We start from the raw sequence: 23934 nt of genomic DNA, 5'->3' as shown, positions 1-23934 counted from the left end.
TATAACCTTGTGATGGGTTAATTGAAATCATACATGCTTGTGCCCAAACCGAAGGCTAATGACTTTAAAAATGGTTAATTGTGTTTGTGCATGTATGACAATAGAATTAATAAATAAAGATTGACATGTATATTAATTTTATTAGGGCTTACAATGAGAGGAAAAGCAGTACTTCTGGCTCAGTGAAAATTTGTTTAAAACATGTAAGGTGGATTTTCCTCAACCACAAAGATAAACAAATTTGCTATCACTGCAACCGCGGGGTGGTATGTATTTACCTCAGTTGAGCGAAGTCTGATATATTAGGTTAGTGGTGTTGGGATCTTTCTCTCAACATTGGTCATCCCTCACCCAATATTGATAAAGGTGCATGGTTAGGTTAATAAGTCATGAGTTGTTTGAATATACCCATGAGTCATTGCCCTGATCCAGGAGATTGATTTATATTAGTATCCATGGATTCTGGATATTGAAACAATTATGGATTGTGCATATAGTTTAATCATTGCATACATCATTTAATTAAAAAAACCTAAATAAAAGATGTTAAAGTCACCCATGCATAAAGGAGATGGTCCACACATATTTGTAAGTACATGTATTGATTTTGTCCCGGATCGAGCTTTCAGAATAGGGCAGGTGCAGTGCAGAGCTCTACTGAGTGGAAAATGCATCGAGTGTAGAAACACGTGGTATGTGTTGGATTGATCGGTGACATGCGTTGATAGCATGATACGCGATAGTCAACGATATCGTCATTAGTGCATCGCTGTATGGCAGCACAAACATAGAGCATTGTTTGGTTAAGCGATGCTAGCGGATCAAAGAATGTTTCCTTTGGAGATTTGGTTAAGGACTTCTCAACTTGCAGGAGTTTTTCACACGTAGCGTTTGAATGCACGGGGGTGCATGGGGGTTAGGGCTAATTCCTCCAGGGATCACCTTAGATGATTCTAACTGAGTATGGTAACTTGGGGCTATGCGAGTGAATGCCTAGGCATCGGTAAATGAGTTTGGGTGGTGCTCTTCGCTATGGTGTTCAATCACCAACTGGTCTTTGGACTGGGAGCCATAAGGTCTTATTCCTTTAATGGTGAGGTTTTGTTGTATCGTGCGCATGAAGTCACAATATGCTCCATGGAATGCAAGACTAAGGCAAGTTTGTGCCCTTTTTGAAAGTGATAGCCGGTATGGGACGACTATGCACTAAGTGGCATGGACTAGATAGAATACACATTTGAAGATGTGCTTGATCAACTTTCGCTAGGCAGCTGCACACGAAATGGTGCATAGGGCCAATGAAATGATTCAGTACATGGAAAAGTGTTTGTGCGTGACCTTTGGACGTTAGGCTGGCTAGACTAGGCAGTCTAGCATGTCATGGATGTAACGCCCCGGATTTCCAAAACAAAGCTAAGTTGAAAATTTCATGAATTTCTTTTTTTTTTCTTTTTACAGCGGAACTTAGAAAAGCTTTTAGTAGTGAAATCAGACAATAATGAGTCGTCAGTTTTAGAAAACTCCAAGCAAGTCACAAGTATGTGACCAAGCACTTCTTGACCACCAAGGTGTTCTATTTATAATAACCACTTGTTTATTACAAACATCGCTGCTTGAAAAAGCAATATTCAGTTTTATAAAGAAAGCAATACAACACTGTCTAGAGAAACCCTGGAACTCGATGTCGCCTTGCTCCGCATATCGCAACGCAGGTTAAACACCTGAAATGTCCATTAAACGGGATTAGAACCACTGATGGTCTGGTAAGCAAGCATTCATTCATACATTCATTCAACCCAGGTAACATGCATTGACCACTCAGGGTCACAGTTTACAACAACATTGCTCAAGTCTCCATGACTTAGCGTATATCGCGAGAGGCTCCTTAGGGCTATGAGTTGAACATTTTGCTTAAGTCTCCACGACTTAGCATAGACATCACTTGAGCCTCTTCAGGGTTGTGATTGAATAACTCGCTAAAGTCTCCACGACTTAGCGCAGACCTCTTCAAGGCCTCAATTGGGATGTCAAGCTCAAGTCTCCATACTTGGCGCATTTGTATTGTATGAACCTAAATGCAAGCTACTCGAGCTTCACTTAGTTGTGCAGATACAACACAGGTATTTGCCCTATTGATCCAGTGATATACTGATCATGACACCTTCATTAAGGTTATACACGACTTGACACAAAAACGTTCATTCACTCATACATTCATACATCGCTGAACCTAGAGCTAATGCATTATTTCGATATTAACAGTTCACCCCCTGGTACACGGGAGAAGTTTGTCCAGGCATCAACGCGAAGTTCTGAGAGTTGATTATTCTATGTATTTTAGATACTCCAGAAGCCTATTGACCCCATCCATGTTAGGGTAGTAGTTTTCATACCGAGATAACCCTAACAAGCTGGTTCAGATGCATCTTCTAGGTTCAATCCTTAGATATTTAAAGATAACCACGACCTCAAAACCCCTAAGTGACTGGAGGTCCTATTGAACTCTATCAGGTTCATAATCAATATCACTCACGACTGTACCATCACCGTATGCCATGTGAGCAATAGTCCTGAAAGAGTCTATCAGTCTTATGATTACTTGTCGGATATGTGCATGTCATTCAGGCAAGTCAGTGCCTCACGCACTGAGGACATATGTACCTAACCCCATTCAATAATCCCCTCTAACATGGTCACCAACCACGGGGTTCATGAGACTTTAAATTTTATTCATATGAATGTTTGACTACTCTCGGCATCTACGGCCATCATGAGCATCTCACCTCTTTTGGGTGGACAATGTACTTTGGCACAATGGCCCTTACGAGTCTAGTTGTGTAACAGTATCTCAAGAAGCATGTAATGACACGATCTTAATGGATTGATTATTCGGCGTATGTCATCGCAACGAGCAGTTGACCTAGTCAAGGTGCGACAACTACTCTGGCTCTGCGACCCTTACGAATAAAGTGACCTTACAGGCGAACATGGAAACGAGTCATTCTGGCAGTGTTCCGACAACATGGCATCCTTGTGTTATTCCACTGGTTCAGACAATTCCTTTGCCAACCATTTTGACTACACTTTCCCTTCTTCAACAACAGGAGTGAGTCTATCCTTTCTACTTTGTAGAAAGTACCATTCAGAACATGGGCAACATCTCCTCTATATTATGGAGTAACATGCTACATCTTTTTTGAGTTTGTTGAGCTTCTTAAGAAATTTTAGCAATACTCTTTCTCTTTGATTGAGGAAGCGCGTGTTTCTTTTAAGCTCGGTGAGCATCTTTTCAGAATTTTGGCAGCATTTTCTCTTTTTTGACAGAAAAAATCGTTATGCTTAACTCAGGGATGGATGCACACCAATGTGCATACTTTACATCTATCGAGGTTTGATAGAACCTTGGGTCATATCCATGTCATGTGCAAGTGACTTAGTTTTTTACAAAAAAATAGTTTTGCGTAAAGGCGAAGCCTTTCCAATAGGGGCTTCATTCGTCAAGCAAAATTTAGATCAAGAAGGGACAATGAAATCACATCAATGATTTAGAGTTGATCTCCATTTGAACGCTCATTTATGCACATTATATGTAATATAAGCAAAAGCCTGTGTTTTATAAGGCAACGACGTAAATGAGTACATACTTATTGTTCGATGGGGAAAACCGAATTAAATATCTTACATGTATAATTGCAGAAAGCATGAAACTTGACATCATTCGACGAAACAACAATACTAAATGCATAATTTAAATTACAGAAAGTAGGAGCCTTGGCATCGTTCGACGTGACGTCAATACTAAATGCATAATTTAAATTGCAGAAAGCAGTAACCTTGGCATCATTCGACACAATAACGAATATTTAAATATGTATATATACAAGAATCAATATCCAATGATAGTCGCAAGGCATGCACATGAACACCAAAGTGTCTTAGAGGGCATAAACCAAGGACTAGGATGAGATATCATTTTTAAGAACGCATATACTGCTTATTCAAACATATATATCTGACGATAGTCGTAAGGTATGCGCGTGAACGTCGAAGTGTTCTAGAGGGCATAAACCAATTACTAGAGTCAGATACTACTTCAGAACATATACAACATATACCACACTACAGCAGATGCAAATACTTGAGAGAGAGATCGATGAAGCAAACTTACATTCAATTGGTGAAGAATGACTCTGAAATGCTCTGACTGCTTCAAACTAAGTTCAAACCTTCCTTCGAGAGGTCAGACTAGGTCAGATGAGTTCGACCTAGTTGAGAAAGAGGAAGAGCAATTTAAACTGCTAAACTCAAGTGGTTTAAACCAAACTGGGTTCGATCCAAGTCAAGTGGGTTAGGCAGGTTCAGACTTAGCCCAAGTAGGCTGGGTCTGGGTCAAGTGAATCAAACCTGAGTTTGGGACTAAAAAAGACTTTGACTTTAACTAAACACAACTAGGTTCAAGTCAAATCAAGTGGGTTTGGACCAGGTCAGGTAGGCTTGGACCCACTTAGGCAGGCTAGGCTAGGTAGGGGAGGTTTAGGAGAAAGAAGAAAGAAGAAAGGAGGAGAGAGAGAAGGGTTGGCGATTTTTAAGGGGAGAGGGTCTCTCCTATTTATAGGCCAACAAAACAAAAGCTTCATTGGCTTTCTAAAGGATAAGGCTTATCCTTTTAAAGGATAAGGCTTAGCCTATTTACAAAACTACCCCTTGATTTAAAATAAAGACAAGTGGTTCCTTAGAGTGTGGGGCCCACATGAAAATTTTATGGGATATTTTGTGGGATCCACCAGATATTTTTTGAGAAATATTTTTGTGGGTCCCACCAACATTTTTGTGGGTCCCGCAAAAATTTCAGGTTTTCGATGATTTTTTTTCAGAAAAAATCTGAGTATGCCATTCTCTTCGTACTGACATAACTAAGAAAGTTAGATCGTACAAATCTCTTAATTTTACTCAAGGAGGAAGTTATGACTCATTGACTGTTTGAGCATATATTTACGAAGATACGAATATCCTAAGCATAACTGGTTCATACAAATCGATTTGATTCGTATTCTGAATTCAGATGCTATTTTTACTTTGAAATGCCTCATGAATTTATTCAGAACTTTTGCTGAAAAATTGCAGGTCTTACAGCGGGTTTGCAAAAAAATTTATGCCCATGATAGATTTAATGTTCATGAATAAATGCAATGTATACACGTGGATTGAAATGTTTTTTAAACTTGCATTTGATAGCATGTTTGTAATGAGACAATTGCTAAATTATCATAAATAAATGCATGCTTTCATGTATTGTTAGTTATATACATGTACACTATGTTATTGTGATTTTCTACTGAGACTTGATGAGTTTGACCCCAATTAATAAACATGTAAGAACTAATTAAGAAGCCAAAGTGATGGCAAAATATTGTGAGCAATATCAGAAGCCAATGATTTCCAATTCCTGAGATTGTGTTTTTGAAAAAGGTTTATAATTTATTTAGACTTGAATTACTCTGATGAACTTATTATTTTCTTTAAGGACTGAATTAATTTAATTTGGTAATTTAATGATCTTTCGATTTAATCTTATGTTAATTGAATAACTAATAACTCGCCTAAGGTTTTAACTAAAACTAAAATGATGTGTTTGTTGTTTATTAAAAAAAATCTTTATGTAATATGGTTAACTCATTTTTATCTTTCGTGGTTCTGTACTGAATCCGGTACTAGAAGGCTAAGATATGCTCGTGTTTGCACTTAGGTGGGTTGTCTAGTACTTAGTATAATTGAAACATATCCATTGGTAGGCCCATTGCATCATTACATATTAAAATTAATGTTAAAAAAATTCTTGTATTTTTTTGTTAAAATTTTGAGGTGTTACATTATGTTCTATAGTTTAAGACCATGATGATCCACTCAACGAAAAAACTCTTCAAGCTGAAGGATGACAAGACTACCTTCTGTTTTGTTTTTGCTTCTTATTTTCCTTCTTTGATTGGTCATATGGACTTATCCATCTCATGCTCTCATACCTTTTTCTCCTAAGTCTTGTTTTTAACATCCTTAAAATGATTAAGTTGGTCATATCATTATACAAAGAAAAACCTATCCCATTCAGGCCTTATCCTGGGGCACTATTTTATTTTATAAAGGAGTGCATAAAAAAGTTCTCATAAAAAAAAGCAAAAAATATAAAAAAGTAAGAAAATACCAAAAAAAGAAAGAAGTCATATCATTCCCTAGGCTTGGTGGTTTCCCTTAATGTCATCACCTAATCTTAGGTTTTGGTGGTGGTGATAAAAAAAAGAGACATTATTGAAAGAAAAAAAAGTGAAAAAGCTTCAAAAATTTTATTGCTTCCTCTGCAATCGAATACCTCAAGAGATGTCTCGAATCCCTTACCCACTTGCTTTTCTTTGAGCTTCGCATTTAAGAATGTCATATCTAACTTTTCTTATTAATCCTTTTGAGTCTCATGGTACCCAAAGTTAAAAAAAGGTTTATTTACCTCAAAAAAATATATCATTCATCCATTACCATTGTTAATACCATTTATCCTCATTATTCAAAGATCAATAACCCGTCTTATTTGTTTCTTTCAAAGTCTTTGAAAAATAGTTGGCCACTTGAAAATATTCATCATGGATAAGCTTGATTCAAACTTTAGAGTGAGTAGGTTAAAGTGCATTGAAATGAAAAGTCTCGCGCTTTTGTGCACTCAAAGCTCTTATTTTCGAACCTAGATGGCCAAGGAGTCTTGCTCATTTAGAAGTTTTTCAATACTCAATCTTCGTGAGATTAAATTGGCAATTGTTGAAGCATGAACTTATATATTTGCTTATATGATTAGTTTCTTTGAAATTTGAGAGTCAAATAGAGGATTTATTCTAGTGAAAAAGAGTGATCTTGTTATTTTATGACAATTTGAATTAGGGGCAAAAACTTAAAAGTGAAGTCAAATCAACATTGACAAAGAATCAAATTGTTGTTCAGTAATGCATGTTGCACACACTGTTTTCACTCTCTTTTCCTGTCTGCAACACTTTTCATGGAAAGTATCCAGTCATATGAAAATTTTCATTTTTTTTATTTGTTCTCAAATTTTTTAGCAAAAGGTAGATCATTTTTCTTTGAAAAAAAATTAGAGCATCGTTTTTAGACTTAGGTTATTATTTACATTGCATTTCATCAGTACCACCGTGACATTCAATGTTATGTTGTACACCCTTGTCAATCATAAATGTCATCTTTGTCATGTCATTTGTTCTCTCAAAAAATTGATCTTTTATGAGTAAAAAAATTTAGCTTAAGAACTTGCTTCATGATCATTTTGATCAAAATATGCCAAATTAGGGCATTTCGCCAAACATTAGCATGTCATGTCATATGTATTTTTCTGTACTAGTTTTCTTGCAACTAACATAGTTCTTAGAAACCCAATTGTCCCATTAGAAAAATTCTACCCAATCCTACCTTAGGATTATCATGTAGATAGATGGACATTAGGTCCATAGGTTACCCCACAGAGTGATGGAGCAATTCAAAACCCATTTGACGAATGCGTAAACCATTTCACCACTTCTTATCTTCATAAGTGTATTTGCACCAAATAATGCCATTTCAAATGTCTTTGTCTTATCTCGATACTTTCTGCTAAAAAAAGTTTGTCTTCATCTATGCCTTTTTAAAGAAATCTTTGATTTTTTTTTAAATTGACAACCGTATATTTGTGCAACCTTACGTGATAAGACACTTGTTTCATCTTTCGTCCAACCTCGCTTAAAAAAGACTTTTCTCTCATCATACTGAGTTTAAGGGAAAACCTCGTGTAAGGCAAGGTACTAGCTTAGTCTTCAATCCAACCTTGTTTGGTAAGACAACTCTGCCTTTGTAGACAAACATCACAAAATCCCTCATGTTGAGCTACGACATGCCTTTAGTGATTGAGCATACAACTTGTCGTCAATGGATTTGTCTTTTCATAAGACTTTTTCGAAAAGCCTAGTATCAGAGTCAATCTTTTGCCTTTAAAAAATCAGTGTGTCTACTTTTTTATTATCAACCATGCTTCACACAATCGACAACAAAGAGAAGTATTTATAGACACCTTAATTTTGACCAAGTCATTTTACGTCATTAGCCACATACCAAAATTTAGTGTTTTTGGCTTATTTCAATATTATGCTAATTTTAACTTTATTTTGACCTTCAATACAATATCCTCAATATTTTTGCACGAAAAATAAATTAAACTAAAGGATCTTAGCTTTTGAACAAGGCAAAACTCATGTCAATCAGACATCAGAGTCAAAAGTTATGCCCAAAACAAGGTGACTTGTTCAATAAAAATTACATTTTTTAGATAAGGCCCACTTTGAGTGTATTTTTTACCACAAAAAAATTTAAATTTGGTTTTTTACTTAAAATATGAATTAACGTAGAGGATGTTATCTTTTCAACACATCAAAAATCATCTAGAAAAGGCATCTAGATAAAAAATTATGGCAAAAAACAAGTTACATATTGAGCTTATTTTAGCCATTTTTGCTAACTACAATCCATATGTCGTTAGAAAATGCTAACGATAAATGGATTGTCGTTAGCAGATTTTTTCATATGTCGTTAGGAAGGTCCAAAAATGAATTGTTGTTAGTAAATCCCAATCTGTTGTTAGCAATTTAGAGTCTTATTAGTACTTCTGTAGTATCATTAGCATCATGTGTCATTAGCAGTTCATTTGATTAAAAAACATACACCATTTTGGAGAAACCATCTATTTTCCCTATTCTATCTCACAAAACTGTGAGATAGGGTCTAGCCTAGTCCTAAATTACAAAAATCCTACTTCTATCCAAACCCTAAATTTAGTCTAGCAACTTCCTTGGCCAATTAGAGAAGCCATTTCGAACTTTGGCCAATAGGATCATGCCAATTCAACTTTGGATAGATCCGAATCTACAGATCTTGGACCTACGAAATTGTGCCTAGTTCCACCAAAAAAACTATAAATTATGGTCCACCCTCCCTCATTTCATCATATCTAGAGTTGGAGACCTAGTCTCTTAGCAAATATCTTGTAGGACCCCTCAGCTTGAAGTTCCCCCAACTAGATACTTGTTGTGAATGTTGATGCATCTATTTAGTACCATGCCATGGACACAAGCCAAATGTTGCATTCGTGATGGCTTCTTCAATGGATCAAACTACAAACTTTATTGCAACAACTTATGACAAAAGGGAGGCAACACTGCAAAATAATGGAATCATAGTAGCACAACAAATGCAGGAAGGGTGTCTCCTTGATGCTTCATTGCCTAAGAGACTAAGCGGATCTTAATAAGAAGGGATTGATATGTTTTCATTTTGAGACCCATATCCACCAAGGCACCCCAATCGATCGTATTCACCAACCCAAGATCCAAACACTCAAAACAAGATCCATTTTATGAAACAAACCAAATGGATCAGATCCCTCAAGCCAAGATCCAGTCGACCAAGCCCAATCCATGCAAGGTCATTCTTAATATTTTGGAAAATTTATGAGTCCACCTTGGAGGACACTCCAACCCTCTTAAAGGCTCCTAGATGAACATGAGATAGTGATTAAAAAGGTCCTTAGGTGTTACCCAAGTCCGAAGGAGGTTTTACCTAAGATTAGACTAGGTGTTATCTACAGCATTAGTTAGAGCATAATTTATTTATTAGAACCTTGTAAATGGTGATGACCCTTAAAGCCTCACCCTTGGCCTATAAATATGGCCACCCCCTTTGTTAATGAATGAAAAAATAAAATAGAAATATCTTCTCTCTCTCTCTAGGTGTGTCCCTCTCTCAAGGATGTCTAGTCCTCTCTCTTTCTCTCACCTACCCTTACCCCTAGGCCTGTACTTACTTTTCCCTTGGCCCCCGTTTGCTCAAGTGTTCTTTTCTAATAGCCACCCTAACTTGTAGTGAATTTTCTAAAAAATTGATCAGTCTTAAACAAAATCAGTCCCAAACCAGCCCCTGTTTGACCTACCTAACCTAACATAACCCACACCTCGTTTCAAAACCAATCTCACAATGGGCCCACTAGAAACACAACTTAGGTCTTTATTGCTTTGTTCATAATCTCTATTTTACCATTTGTTTGAGGGTGGTGACTGATACTATAGTTCAACTTTATCCCACTTACCTTGAAGTATGTGATTCAAAATTGAGTAAAAAAGATTGAGTCTTTATCTCTCACAATGCTCATTGGCATTCTGTTGAGCTTTACTACGTGGCTCACAAATTGCTTAGTTGCCAACTTGGCAAAATAACTCTTATGGCAATCCGATAGAGTGAGCATAATTGATGAACCAGTCAACCATGATCATGATGACCTCTTTCCACTCACATGAAGGCAAGGCTTTCACGAAATCCATGGAGATATCTTGTCGTGCTAGCTCAGGGATAAAAAAAGGCCATAGCAAAACAGGTGATTTCATCACCTCGTACTTTATTGGCTTGGCAAATTACACATTAACACACATATTCTCGGACGCAAGACTTTATGCTAGCCAATAAAAGAGGGCTTTCAACCTTTGGTATATTTTGGATATGCCCCCATGTCCACCACTAGGTATGTCATGTACCTCGCGCATTAAAGCCCGGATCACATTGCTCTCCAATGATAAATAGATCCATCCTTTATAGAGCATGATCCCACTTCTAACCATGTGGTTAGGGCGACTCTTCGGGTTCATACCAAACTCACACACAATCTTATGGATTTCACTATATCCCATTTAGGCATTACATGCCTTACTCCATACATCACATTCAATAGTGATGAGTGTGTGCAAAAGTGGTGTATAATCAAATCATCAAGAAAGTGCATGCACCACTTTCTTCAACCTATTTTTGTATTAAATCTCGAAGTCATATCTCGTGAGCTTCATCACCCATTTTTGTTGGTTGACAGTGATGATACACTGCCCTCAATAAATATTTAAGGCTTTGGTGGTTGGTCTGCAAGACGAACTTGTGCCCAAGGAGATAGAGGTGTCACTTTTCCACCGTAAGAACCATTGCAAGCATCTCCTTGTCATAGGTAGACAAGGCACAACTCCGATTGAGCAAGCCCTTGCTCATGAACGCAATGGGGTGTTCATCTTTTAAGAGAACAGCACCTACCCACTCTCACATGCATATGTCTTCACCACAAAAACCTTGAAAAAGTCTGGTAAGGCAAGTATGAGTGCTTGACATATAGCTTCCTTCAACCTCTTTAATGCATTAATGGCTTTGTCGGTCTGCATGAAGTTATCCTTCTTTAAGAGGGAGGTAAGAGGATAGGATATGAGACCATAGTCTCTCTTGAATCTTTGATAGTACTTGGTCAGCCTGAGCAAAGCTCAAAGTGGCCTCATGATTTGTGGCTTGGGCCACACTCGCACTGTATCAAGTTTGTTTGGATTGGCTGGGCTGTCTTGGTCTGAGACAATATGACCAAGATAACTCACTTGTTCTTGTCTAAAGTGGTACTTGGACATCTCAACATATAAGTGATGTGCCCATAAGGTGTTCAAAACCACACATATAAGTTGCATATGTGCATCCCAAGAATGACTATACACCAATATGTTGTCAAAAAAAAATAAGCACAAACTTTTGTAGCATAGATTTGAAGACACCGATCATGATGGCTTGAAAGGTTGCAGGTGCATTGGTCAACCCAAAGAGCATGACTAGGAATTCATAGAGGCCTTCATGAGTCTTAAAAGTCATCTTATGAATGTAGTCATTGGCCATATGTGCTTGGTGACACCTCAAACGAAGATCTAGCTATATGAACTAAGCGGTACCATGCAATTCATCAAGTAGTTTCTCGATGTCAAGGATCGTGAACTTATCCTTCATTGTAATATTGTTTAAGACCCTATAATCGACACAAAACCTCTATGTGCCATCTTTCTTCTTCACCAAGAGCACTGGTGAGGATAAAAGACACACACTAGGGTGGATGATCCCATGGCTCAACATCTCTCTCACGAGTTTTTCAATCTCGTCTTTTTTAGAGTGGGTATACCGATAGGGCTACACATTCACGAATCATGTGCCCTCCTTCAAGGGTATGTGATGGTCTTGGGTCCATCTAAGAGGAAGCCCATGTGGCTCAACAAATACGTTAGAAGCCAACAAATCCACCATATCGAGAAAAATGTCCAAGGGGATCAAGCATTTTTTGGCTCCACCGCTTGGGAATGAGCAAGTAGGCATGTTGGATGCCTCGTAGCAACTTCAATGCCCCCTTATGATACATTTTTTATATTATAGAATGTTTTATAGCAACAAGTTTCACTTCTTCTCCATCATTTTGAAAAGATATCTCCATATTGGAGAATTCTTAGGCTACTTTCCCCAAAGTTTATAGTTAATGCATGTTGAGGACCACATCTATATAATGAATAAGTAGGATATATAGGTTGACAACAAATTTAGTTCATTGGAGTTGCAAACACACATCAAAACATACCTCTTCTTGTTGCTAACTATAACATCAAAGGAAGGGTGCTCCTTGAATTCACACCCGATTTCTCATACTATGCTCTTACGAATGAAGTTGTGAATGCTACCCGATGCGAACAAATCTAGACCTAAATCCACCAACCCACCCCATAACGGCCCCATAACTACCCTTATGGGACCCACCTAGAGAGGTCAACCTCCCTATTTTGAAAGCCTAGATGGATGTGAAGGGTGATTATGAGGGTGTTTAGGTGTTATCTAGGCTTAAGTAGGTGTTATCTTTTAATAGTGGAGTATCCAAGGGGTCGCCTAGGTTTGTCTCCTTTTAATCTCTTATTTATTTGAACCTTGTAAGTTGTATAGATGTGTTAATAGCCTCTCTTGTGCCTACTTATAGGCTTGTAAAACCCTCAATTGAGATTATGCAAATGTCGTTCTCTCTCAAATTCGTCCATCCCTCTCTCTTTAGAAGATGTCTCTCTCTACTCTCTTGATCCCTAGGCCATCTCTCTCTTTTGCTCTAAGTCTCTAAGCCATTAGAGTCTAGACCTCTTATAGGTCATCCAATCAAGAGGACTTAGGTTGATGCCCAAGCCCTATTTCGTGTGACAACTCAACCTTAGTGAATTCAACCTCTAGTCGACCATCTATCCTTTCAACCTATGCTAGACCTTCCTCCTATCTTACTTGACCCTAGTAAGTCAACCAAACTCTTTAGCTTAGCCCCAGCCTCTTCTTGAGCTCACCCAAACAAAGTGAACCTAGTTTCGACCATATTTTTTGTTTGTTGTGAATTGCAGAAATTGGTCTGACTTTACAACATCATATTTTTCTAACTATAGTGAGTTTAGGTCTAAAATTTGAACTCTAGCTCCACTAACATGCCCCTAGCCTACCCTTTAAAAATAAAAAACATTCTTCTTTTCAACAGGTAAAAGTGATTTTTTTATTACAACCTATCAGAGCCCAAAACACAATTTTATCCCAGTCTAGAACCTGAATCCATCGCATGTTCCTGGACTTGTATCTCTCGAACCTAGTGGAGTTAGGCCCTAAAATTTTTACAAGACCCTCTTCCACCCGTCTAGAACCTTGACCTAAAATTTGAGATTTTTCTATGTAGTGGTTTGAGATAAATACTTTTTCGCACAAGCTTCGTTAGAACCCAACAAAACCAAAACTTGTTTTTTACTGAGTCAACCTACCTAACATACTTGATCGAACCCAGTCTAAGTCATGGGCCCAAACATGCTATAATTGGTATTAGAGTGAACCTGAGTATATCCACACGCCAACAAAAAAGAACCAAGGCATTCCTCCAGAGATGAACCTTGAACTCATTAGCAAATTCACAAAGGACATCAATGCCAAGATTGGAGGAAGTATACCCCTTAATAAGTATGATACTCAAAGATTGATCAAGGATCTTGGATCCAAACCAAAGTCCAAGTATAATGTCAAGATCAAGCTCATCAGCAAGGCCTGAATGGCTTATCGAAGGAGCAAGGGCCTCTTCTATAACTGTGATAAAAATGGGTTCTCGATCACAAATGCAAGACCCTTAAGTGTTTCTTGTTTGTTTAAGCAAAGTTGAGAGTAAACAAGAGAATGAGTCGAGTGATTTAGACCATGAAATTGAACAAAGACATGAGATTTCATATCAGGATCTTGTTGGAGTGTTTATCCCAAACTCAATGAGGGTTAGAGAACATTGGAACCAAGAACAAGTGGAGGTGCTAATCAATACCAGATTGATCCATAATTTTGTGCAGAATGATCTAGTGAGAACCATAGGCTATCCAATCAAGGAGCAACCGCTCTTTGACGTCATGGTGGGAGATGAAAGCCATCTCAAGAGCTCTTTTGTGTGTCTCAAGGCAGAGCTAGATCTCCATGGATCCAAGTTCAAGGTGAATCTTTATGTTCTACCCATGAAAAAAGCCAATATAGTATTGGGAATGAGTTGGCTCTGGGATCTTGAAAAAGTCCGTTGAAATTTTAAAGAAATGGAGATGTATTTTGAAAAAGTCAAAAGAACAATTTGCCTAAAGGCTCATAGGCCTAAGGGGATTGGTGAAATAGGCTCAAAGGGGGCCCTAAAAACCTATAGAGCCACTCAAATAGTTTTTCTTTGCATAATTAAAGCAAAAGACCCAAAAGTTAAAGAAGAGATGTAAGAAGTTGGACTTGAATTGATGGAGATCCTTGACCAATTCAAGGAAGTATTCACCAAAATAATTGGCATACCACCTCAAAAGTTTTAAGACTATCACATTACACTCATTCCAAGAGCTGGACTTGTGAGTTTTAGATTATTCTGATATGCTCACTCTTAAAAGAACGAAATTAAAAGACTTGTTCGAGAAATGCTTGATAGTGGGGTGATTCGGCCTAGTTCAAGCCTCTACTCTAAGCCGGTACTTCTAATGTGAAAGAAGGATGCCACATGATACTTTTGTGTTGACTACAAGACTTTGAACGTTGTGACCATGAAGGACAAGCACCCCATTCTGGTCATAGATAAATTGTTTTTAATTTGTAAATCATATGTTTTGTAAATTTTATATTGTCATTGATATTTATGAATTTTATACATTACCTTATATTTTTTGTGATTAATATGTATGAATTTATTGAAAGATACTGTAAATTTTATATAAACATGAGTTTGTGAAAGTTGTACTATATATGTGAACATACTTCGAAAAATATAGTTAAAGAAGGTTCACACATTTTGGGTGATTCACAAAAATGATTTGTGATAGTCGTAGTATATTTGTGGATGTTCATCGGAAGTGTCTAATTAAAGGAGGTTCACACATTTTGAGTGGCATTTGCAAAAATGATTTGCAATAGACGTAATATGTTTGTGAAGGGGAAAAATGTCCTAAACAGTCGAGAATAGAGATTTTGGATATGGGGAGGATTTTGGCAAATTTTGTGGCATTTTGGAGAATGCACCATGTTGCAAGTACATTACGATTTATTTTTCGAAAAATGGTTGTCCACCATTTTTCCTTTTTTATTTTTTTGAGGTTTTTTGTAACTAAAAACTTGAAACAGAAGGTTTTGTCAGCCTAACAGCAAAAAAATCAAGTTTTTTGGCAAATCAGGTTTGCACAAAAACATGGTTTTAGGCAAAACCGTGAGTTTTTTTAGACTGAGAAATAAAAAGAAAAGTACAATAAAGAAGGAATTGAAAGGCCAAATGATGAGTCTTTCATTAAAAGCAAAACCTAAGTCTTTCAAAACCCAAGTTTTGCCTGTCATCCATTATGGGCATACCCATAATTGCAAGTCCTTAGTCGAGTTTGGGAATGCAATCTATATAGTCCTTAGTCAGGCACAGATATGATCATGACTTAACCAAAAAAATACCAAGTTTCTTGTCTAGACCCAAGTTATACTGCTATGCTTTTGAGGTGGCCAAACATTGATCAAACCACGGACTTTCCAAGTCACATACAGGCCAAGCATTAACTTGAGTTAAGCCCAAACCCTATGATCATAAGACTTGATTTTAAGGGTGGACATCAGGCCTGTCCGGCCCAGTCCATGCCCAATTGGAGCTTGGCCCATTGGGCTTTAAGCGTGACTTGGCCCGGTCCATTTTTTAACAAACCAGGTTTCAGCCGGGTTCTTAATGGGCTCAAGTTTGAAAGGCAACCCATGTCCTGGCCCACTCGGCCTAATGGGCCAATGTTTAGCGGGCCTATTCGACCAGCCCAAACACATTTGTAAGTTATTTTGAAACTTAACAAAAATTCCAAAAGAAGTAAATTAATGAAAAATTACAAAATTCACTCCTATATTAGTTTCAATACAATTAATGTAGCTATTAGTTTTAATTTCTATATTATTAAAATAATTAATTAGGTACCTCAGGCCCATTAGGTCGGCCTGATAGCCCGTAGGCTGACCAGGGCCAGCCCATTTATAAAACGGGCAGAATTTCAGCCCGGTAGCTAACGGGTCAAGACCTAAAACCGTGACTCAAACCTGGCCCATGGTGGGCTGGGTCGGTTTGGCCCATGGGCTGCCCGACCCGTTGCCCACGCCTACTTGATTTTTATATGAAAACAAGGCGTTTATCACATTTAATGCTAAATCTCTTTTATATAGAATGCCACAATAGCTACTACTTCACAGGCTGCTATTTTCAAGCAGCCGATTACAAATTTTTGAAATATTTTTTTTTCAAGCACTCCATAAGAACAGTCACTGCTCTCTCTCTCTCTCTCTCTCTCTCTCTCTCTCTCTCTCCATGTTATTCGAGGGGCCGCCTTCATATTGCCTTTGTTGTGACCGTTAAAATTCCCCCCCTTCACCTTCTACATGCCTCCCTTTTGTGATTTGTCTACCTGATCTGAATGTATCTCTTGATTCTACTGTCCTATATAAACGGCTTCAAGATTATCAGGAAACTTTATGTAATCTTTATGAAGAGAAATATCGCACAGATTCTTTCTAGATGATAAAGTATGATAGAAATGCACCAATGGAGGAACGAGAGGGCATTATCATGGTTCCCACGTGATTCTACTTGTTAGTGAAGGAGACTTCTCCTTTTCCCTCAGTTTACGAAGACTTTTGGCTCTGCAACCAACATGGTTGATACATCTCTCGACACTCTAGGTGGTGCACCCAACACCAGTTCCATCTAGGGGTGGCAATCGGGTCGGGTTGGCGGGTCAGCATACCTCAACCTGAACCCGACCCGTTTATTAAACGGGTCGGCTGTGGCAAACACGAACCCGACCCGTTTAATAAACGGGTAACCCGACACGACCCGCCAACCCATTTAATAAATGGGTTGGGTCGGGTAAACGGGTTTTCAGGTTTGCGGGTCGGGTTGGCGGGTTGACGGATCGGGTTGGCAGGTAGGCAGGTTGGCGGGTCGGGTTGACGGGTCGGGTTGGCGGGTCGGGCAGACGGATTGGCGGGTTGGGTTGACCCACCCGCCTAACCCGTTTATTAAACGGGTCAGCCGGGTTGGCAGGTTGGCATACCCCCAACCCGAACCCAACCTGTTTAATAAACGGGTTACACGGGTTGACCCATTTATTAAACGGGTTGGCTTAAGCCCAACCCAAACCCGCCTAAGAGTCGGGTTGGCGGGTCGTGTCAGAAATTGCCACCCCTAGTTCCATCTGGCAAAAGTCCCTCAAGGGCAAATTAGACAAGAATTCAACTGGATCAGACCGAAAGGCAACCTGTTAATCGACTCACTGGCTCCAAGCATAAACTTGCCACTCACTCCCCTTGTCCAAATATAAAGAGGTTTAATTATTTTGATTCCAGATATAGGCTGATGGGCCGGAAGATCCCCACGGGGAGATCCAATCTGGTTTTTCTTTTTGGTAGCTTTTGTAGAAAATAAGAATAAGAAAGGGTATCCCTCAATGTAAGAACTCACACTTTCCTTAATTCTGGTGGAAGACACAAAGATCTCCTTATTTCACATAACGAAACAAAAATTTTATTTGACTAATATATGTTTGGAAGCACAAAGTACAAATGAACCATAACACCTCAATAATATAAATCACCTATGCATGTGCTTACAAACAATAACAGCCCCTTCTTCAATCTCAAGGACCTTCCTATCATTGACCAAGAAGATAGCTAATTCCACAGTTGCAACCCCTTATTTAACTAAAAAAGAAACATGGCAGCACCACTTTGGCTTCCACAAGATGACTCCAAAAACGCCTTCAGTATGCACAAGGTATCCATCATATGCCATCAATGAGCTTTGAAACTAAAGGAATGGCCATTTGATTGGGGCATACCACCTTCCACAACCATTCCAAGCTTTCTTCACCTATACATGTGCTTGTGCATGTTCAGGCTTGTGCATGTACTCATAGTCAAGATGCACAAAAGCTCGCTCAATGTCAGGGAGCTGCTCTAGCTTCTCCTGCAGTGCCTCCCCAATGTCATGGGCCTCCTGCAGAGGCATGTCAGCAGGCAAGACTATGTCGACCTCCACAAAGTAGTGTGATCCAAATGTATAAGCACGGACAGTGTCAATATGCTTGATGGCTTTGTGGTGATTCCAGCAGAGGTATGTAAGCTTCTGCAAGTACTCTGGTGCAGCTGAACGACCCACCAAGGAACTCACATTATCAAGAACTGTGATAGACCATGTCCGAATGGTATACAGTGCCAGCTGCACGAGGAATGATAGTGGGAAGAGTTAGTCATAGTGGTACTAATACTCGTTCCCATCTATTCAAAGGAGACAGCAAATTGGTGTCTTTTAAGCAAATTGCTATTTCCTAGAATGACTGCAGATTGCCCTTAGAAAAAGGAATTTATCCCAATAAAAGGTGATAAACAAAATAGCTCATTTCTTGGTTGAGATTGAAAACCATCACTGCTGCACTTGACTTACATAGTATTTCTGAGCCCAACAACAAATTCCATAAGGTTGGATAAACAAGCTGACTGCTGTACATCATGTAAGGATGTGCAAAAATAGGCATATCGGACCAATTGTGGAGTGCATCCCCAATAACATAATGTGAGTAGTGACATTATAAATGGAGTGTGCTCATACAATTGGGCTTCAATTGAACCATGGAAGGAGCATGACCTAACAAAGATAGTCTGGGAATGAAGTCCATCACCTAGAGCAAGGATGATGGATAATTTGTAAAAAGAGGATACTACCAAGAGACATGCATACATTATGGCAGAAAAGAAACAATCCAATAATATTTGGTAGATTCAAGAGTTAGTAACTTAATTCTCCATCATGTGACTAAAGAACTGGTGATACTTGTGGCAGGCAAGGAGCCATGGTGAGCAGAATAAATTGCAGAAATTCAAATGTGGTGAGTGACAATGAGCGGCTGGTACTTGCCGTATATAGTTGACCGAGAGGAGGTTGGTTTCACATGATGATCATCCATATAAAAAACAAGCTTACAACATACACTTCCTTTTACAAGACAAAGGCAGATTTTGAAAAAAAATACATGGATTGGATCTGTGTCAGATTTGCTAAAAGACGGTCAGATTAGCTAATAGGCTGACCTACTTACACATTTGTGACTCCCAAGCACCATTTCATTTACACTCTTTCTGAACTTACCACAATAGCACCAACAGGATCGATCCAGTCATCTATGGAATTAGCCAAAAGGGCGGCAATGAGACCAATGACATTAGTGATGACATCAAAGAAATGATCTTGTGCATATGCTTTAACAATCTCATTATTGAATGATCGGCAATAGATGACAAGAAGCAGCTTCACTATGGTCACAGAGATCATGATGCCAATGACCCATCGTTCCTGTTCCTTGGTCAAAGAAAATCCATTATCCTGCAATCAAGCAATGAGTCAGTACTGAATGCATAAGTTTCTAACATAAATACATCCTTGTGTTTATCACCATGCATTGTGCATGTTCTTTTCCGTGTACTGCCTTTGATGACATAAGTGATGGCCATGCTGATTTGAACTCAAGATTTATCAGCTAAGGAAGAAGCCCTAACAATCCAGCTAGCACATTTGACCATGGATAAGATCAAACTGAAATTGGAAAAATGAATTTAAAAATGTCGATATATATATATATATATATATATATATATATATATATATATATATATATAGAGAGAGAGAGAGAGAGAGAGAGAGATTACATCAGATATGAGGTTGCGAATGGACTCCAAAATTATTTGTAAACCCAAGGTTGCCATAACAGAGGCAAAGACCAGGATACCCTGAAAAAAAAATGAAAAATGATAGATACAATGTTAAGAAGATCTGAGTTCATCAATGAATATAATGGAGAAAGAGCTGATGATGATGCTGTTAACTATGATTCACATCAGGCATGAAATGAAGGCAAAAATCAAATCCAATATGTTCAAGAAGAAAATATAATGGTTAATCAGTACAAAAAATTGCGGCGTACTGCAGAGAATATAAAAGATGAAGGTCAATTTATTGTGGTGATTATAATTGTGTGCATTATTTGAGAAGTTTCAACAAAATAGAAAAACCTGAATACCATCATCATACAGGAATTCACATTAAGCATGTATTTTTCCTTTTTTTTATGAGAGAACCTGCCTATTACTATACATTCTATAATTAATGACTAAGAGAAGGTACTGACCAGTGGCTGCATCCGTTTCTTTCCAATAGGATATTGATAGGGATTGGGTGTTTGCATTGAAAATGCAGTAAACCACAGGATGAAACCTGACAAAAGATCTAGAAGAGAATCCAGAGTAGATGCTATAATTGCCAATGAACCACTCCTTATTGATGCATACACTTTTGCAGCAAAAAGAACCATGTTTGCAATATTTGATATCCGGATGGCAGTCCTCTCATTTCTAGCAGTCTTTTCACGCTCTTCCTGAGAATGTTACCACAGAAATGTCCTGTGTCATAGTGAGGTATACCAATTTCTGGCAAAAGCTTCCAAATTTTCAAGAGACGCACATAAAGAACAAAGAACACCTTTGATATTCCTGGAAGAAAACCACGCTCTGCCAAAGCATCCATTTCTGTAAAACCCTCCAACATTTCAACCTGCTGTTGGTAGTACTCAGCAACAACGTTACCAGTACCTGGATCATGAATGTAAATCAATCAGGGAATGAGTACAAGGTGCATCTAAACAAGATTCAAATGTTTACTATTACAGCCATATGTTAAAACAAGTGCTAGACAATCATGCTTACAATATATAACATGTATTTTGAGAGTTCCATAGTAAGGGCGGGAAGTATTCAAACTTTCAAAGTTTCTTTTCCCCCCTCAAAACAGCTAGAAGAAACAAACGTGAAAAGTAATTTTAAATATGAATTGCCTTCCAGCTTGACCCCTTACCAGCACAAACATTGTTATAAGGAATTGCACCAATGGATAACATTTCTCACCAAAAGATCAATCCTTGTATACACCCAGGAATAAACATGTACTATTTGATTAACAAACTTTAAGCTTCAATTTTGTGTAGGTTAATGAGGCAAAATAACTAAAATTGAAGACCAAATATAAAAGTAAATTCCTCAAGGTGCTTTAAAAAATCAAAGCAATCTAAACCCATGTTGGAAGTGCCAGAGACTGGAAAACAGCAGAGAAGAATCCATTGTCAGTCAACCACAAGCACCAAGACAAGTCATAGATGATGATAGGAGTGCTACACCAGAGTGTTGTCTACCCATTCAATATTGGATGTGATATCGTAAAGCATATATAGAACCCCTCTAAGATAGCCATGGAAGAAATCAAAGGCCTCAAGTAAATATCAAAGAATAAGATTCTTTTGGCTTTCTTTTCTTGATAGGGTGCTACGGGAATAGCTGTCACTGGTTTTCAAACCAGAAGCCTCTCAGCCAGTATACTAGAACTCCAACCTGGTAAATTGAACCCTCAAAAAATTTAGTTAAGGTCTACTAGAACTGTTTCAGTGGATATCCCTAAACAGGACATCTGAACTGATGGTACTAAATTTGGTGTTCTGTTATTGCGCAGGGAGACATCAACCGAGTAAATTTAACCCTTACCATCTAAATCTTACGAATCCTCTGCTCTTAGCAGCTACCAACAACTACATTGTCTGTAAATCAACGAACAAAAGAAGCATCACTAAATGAAAATGAATTCCACAAGAATCAGATATTTCTTCCTCATATATCTTGCATAACAGCACCAGATTGTGATCAGCAACCTTTGATCTTCATCAAACTCCATTTCAAATTAGTGCCACCGGGATAACCATCGAACTTCATATATAAATTTCCACTGAAAAACTTGAATACCCTCTCATGAAAACCAAAAAACCAAATAACTCAAACCATAAACAGCCTAACAGCTCAAAGCTTGACCTTAATATCCAAAAGAACACACAAACCATCCGACCGCACCCAACGACATACATGACAATTATGAAAGAGAAAAAATTGATGAGTCCAACCTACTAACAGATAAAAATATCAACAACCATTTAATGGTGATCAACAACAGATCTATAAACCACTCAATCCGAGCACTGATCTCTAGTGGGCAAAACGAACAAAGCACTGATCTCTAATGAGCAAAACAAACTAAACAGATAAAGAGACCAACCACTTTAAATAAGCAAGAACATCAAGAGACTAGTTGAGAATAAAAATGCGTGGCATCCACTAATGACAGACCATGAGCAACACAATACAATACCCTACAAGTATTTATATACTCATACCATACAAAATAGTGGGTATTTTCCAAACTGCAATGTATATCATAGGAAACATCCAAAGCATGTCAAAAAAAAACCAAAGCTAAGAGAAAAAATGGAACAAAGAAGAGAGAGATACCAAAAAAGAAAACGAATAAAAAAGGGATGGATGCTAATGAACGCGCTCGAATAACTGGAAAGAAAGAATATTCGGAGAAAAAAAAGGAAAAGAAAAGTAAAGGAAAATTCGGAAGAGAAAAAAAGAAGGGCCACCAAGAACTCCGAGGCAATCATGGAGGCAACGAGACGGCTTATCTGGGAGCTCCGACCGTTGGTACCCCTCGAAGTTGAGGCGCCAAGACCCCTCCCCCCGGACCCCATTCTCCGACAGCAGGAGCTCCGTGCCGCTGGAATCTCCTCCAGATTCTGCCGGGCCCGTCATTCTCCGGAGGCTCCAATCTGAGAGAGAGTGTGTGTGTGTGTGTTTTCTAAGCAGAGACGCCCATGGGGGCGGAAACCGAATTATTTTGGAGGAAAAAAAAAACTAAGGAAATATATTTTTTCAAGGGTGTTTTCTCAGTTACATAACTGAGTACCAGAAGGTCAAGGGCCATCATACGGTGACGCGTTTTTTACTTTTACAAAATAGGGGTAGTTTAGGGATTAACGAGAAAGAATGGGTGAGAACTTTTGGCCAAAGAAGTATGAGTATACAGATGGCCGCACTGAGATTCAGGCTTGTCTTCCAAATGTTACAAAGAAAGGTAATTTCCTTTTTGTTTTATCATAGAAAGTATTGACGAAAAAATCTCTTTGATTTTCTCTGCTGGTGGTTGAAGGGCAGGCATAGCCGAGGCGGCGAGGCCGAAGGAAACGAGACGTGGACGGCTCCTACTGCTACTTCGTGGAAACATGAACGGCTGAGATTGCTTGTGGCTTTCGGATACCTAGGTTTTCGAGATATTCTTGTGAGTTGTGGCCGTACATCGGGCAAATCACTTTATGATTTGGCATCCTCACCGTCCAAAAATTGCATGAAAAAGGCCGTGAGGTCCTCTGAGATGAAGCAATGGACGGTGAAGATGTCAATTTGACGGATCACCTGATGTGCTCTCCGTACATGGACAGCATTGTATTGTGGCTCTCATGGACGTGAAAAGATGTACAAAATTTGTGCAATCATATTGCACCCGGACCGGACTCCCCCATCAAGTGGATTAGGCTGGGCGTATCGATGGAGTAGCTTCTCATCCGACTCGAC

The 23934-nt window shown here is 38.5% G+C and overlaps 1 protein-coding gene across 2 annotated transcripts; it reads right to left on the bottom strand.

The window, feature by feature from the left end:
• Positions 1–17941: 17941 nt before the first annotated feature.
• Positions 17942–23178, bottom strand: LOC149837578 (metal tolerance protein 11). Of its 2 annotated transcripts, none has more exons than XM_090006132.1 (6): positions 22947–23178; positions 20966–21075; positions 20616–20861; positions 20137–20217; positions 19580–19813; positions 17942–18652 (listed from the first exon to the last, which is right to left on the bottom strand). In XM_090006132.1, the coding sequence occupies exons 1-6, from the start codon at positions 23113–23115 to the stop codon at positions 18305–18307; spliced, it is 1188 nt and encodes a 395-aa protein (XP_089862258.1). In that variant the 5' UTR covers positions 23116–23178; the 3' UTR covers positions 17942–18304. The 2 variants fall into 2 exon arrangements, with proteins under 2 accessions (XP_089862258.1, XP_089862259.1); XM_090006133.1 differs by lacking the exon at positions 22947–23178 and adding an exon at positions 22018–22080.
• Between the last annotated feature and the right edge of the window lie 756 nt (positions 23179–23934).

The sequence above is a fragment of the Nuphar pumila genome, chromosome 5, assembly GCF_984573655.1.
Source record: "Nuphar pumila chromosome 5, dmNupPumi1.hap1.1, whole genome shotgun sequence".
In the NCBI taxonomy this organism is placed as follows: domain Eukaryota; kingdom Viridiplantae; phylum Streptophyta; class Magnoliopsida; order Nymphaeales; family Nymphaeaceae; genus Nuphar; species Nuphar pumila.
This window is presented reverse-complemented; position numbering and strand designations above follow the sequence as displayed.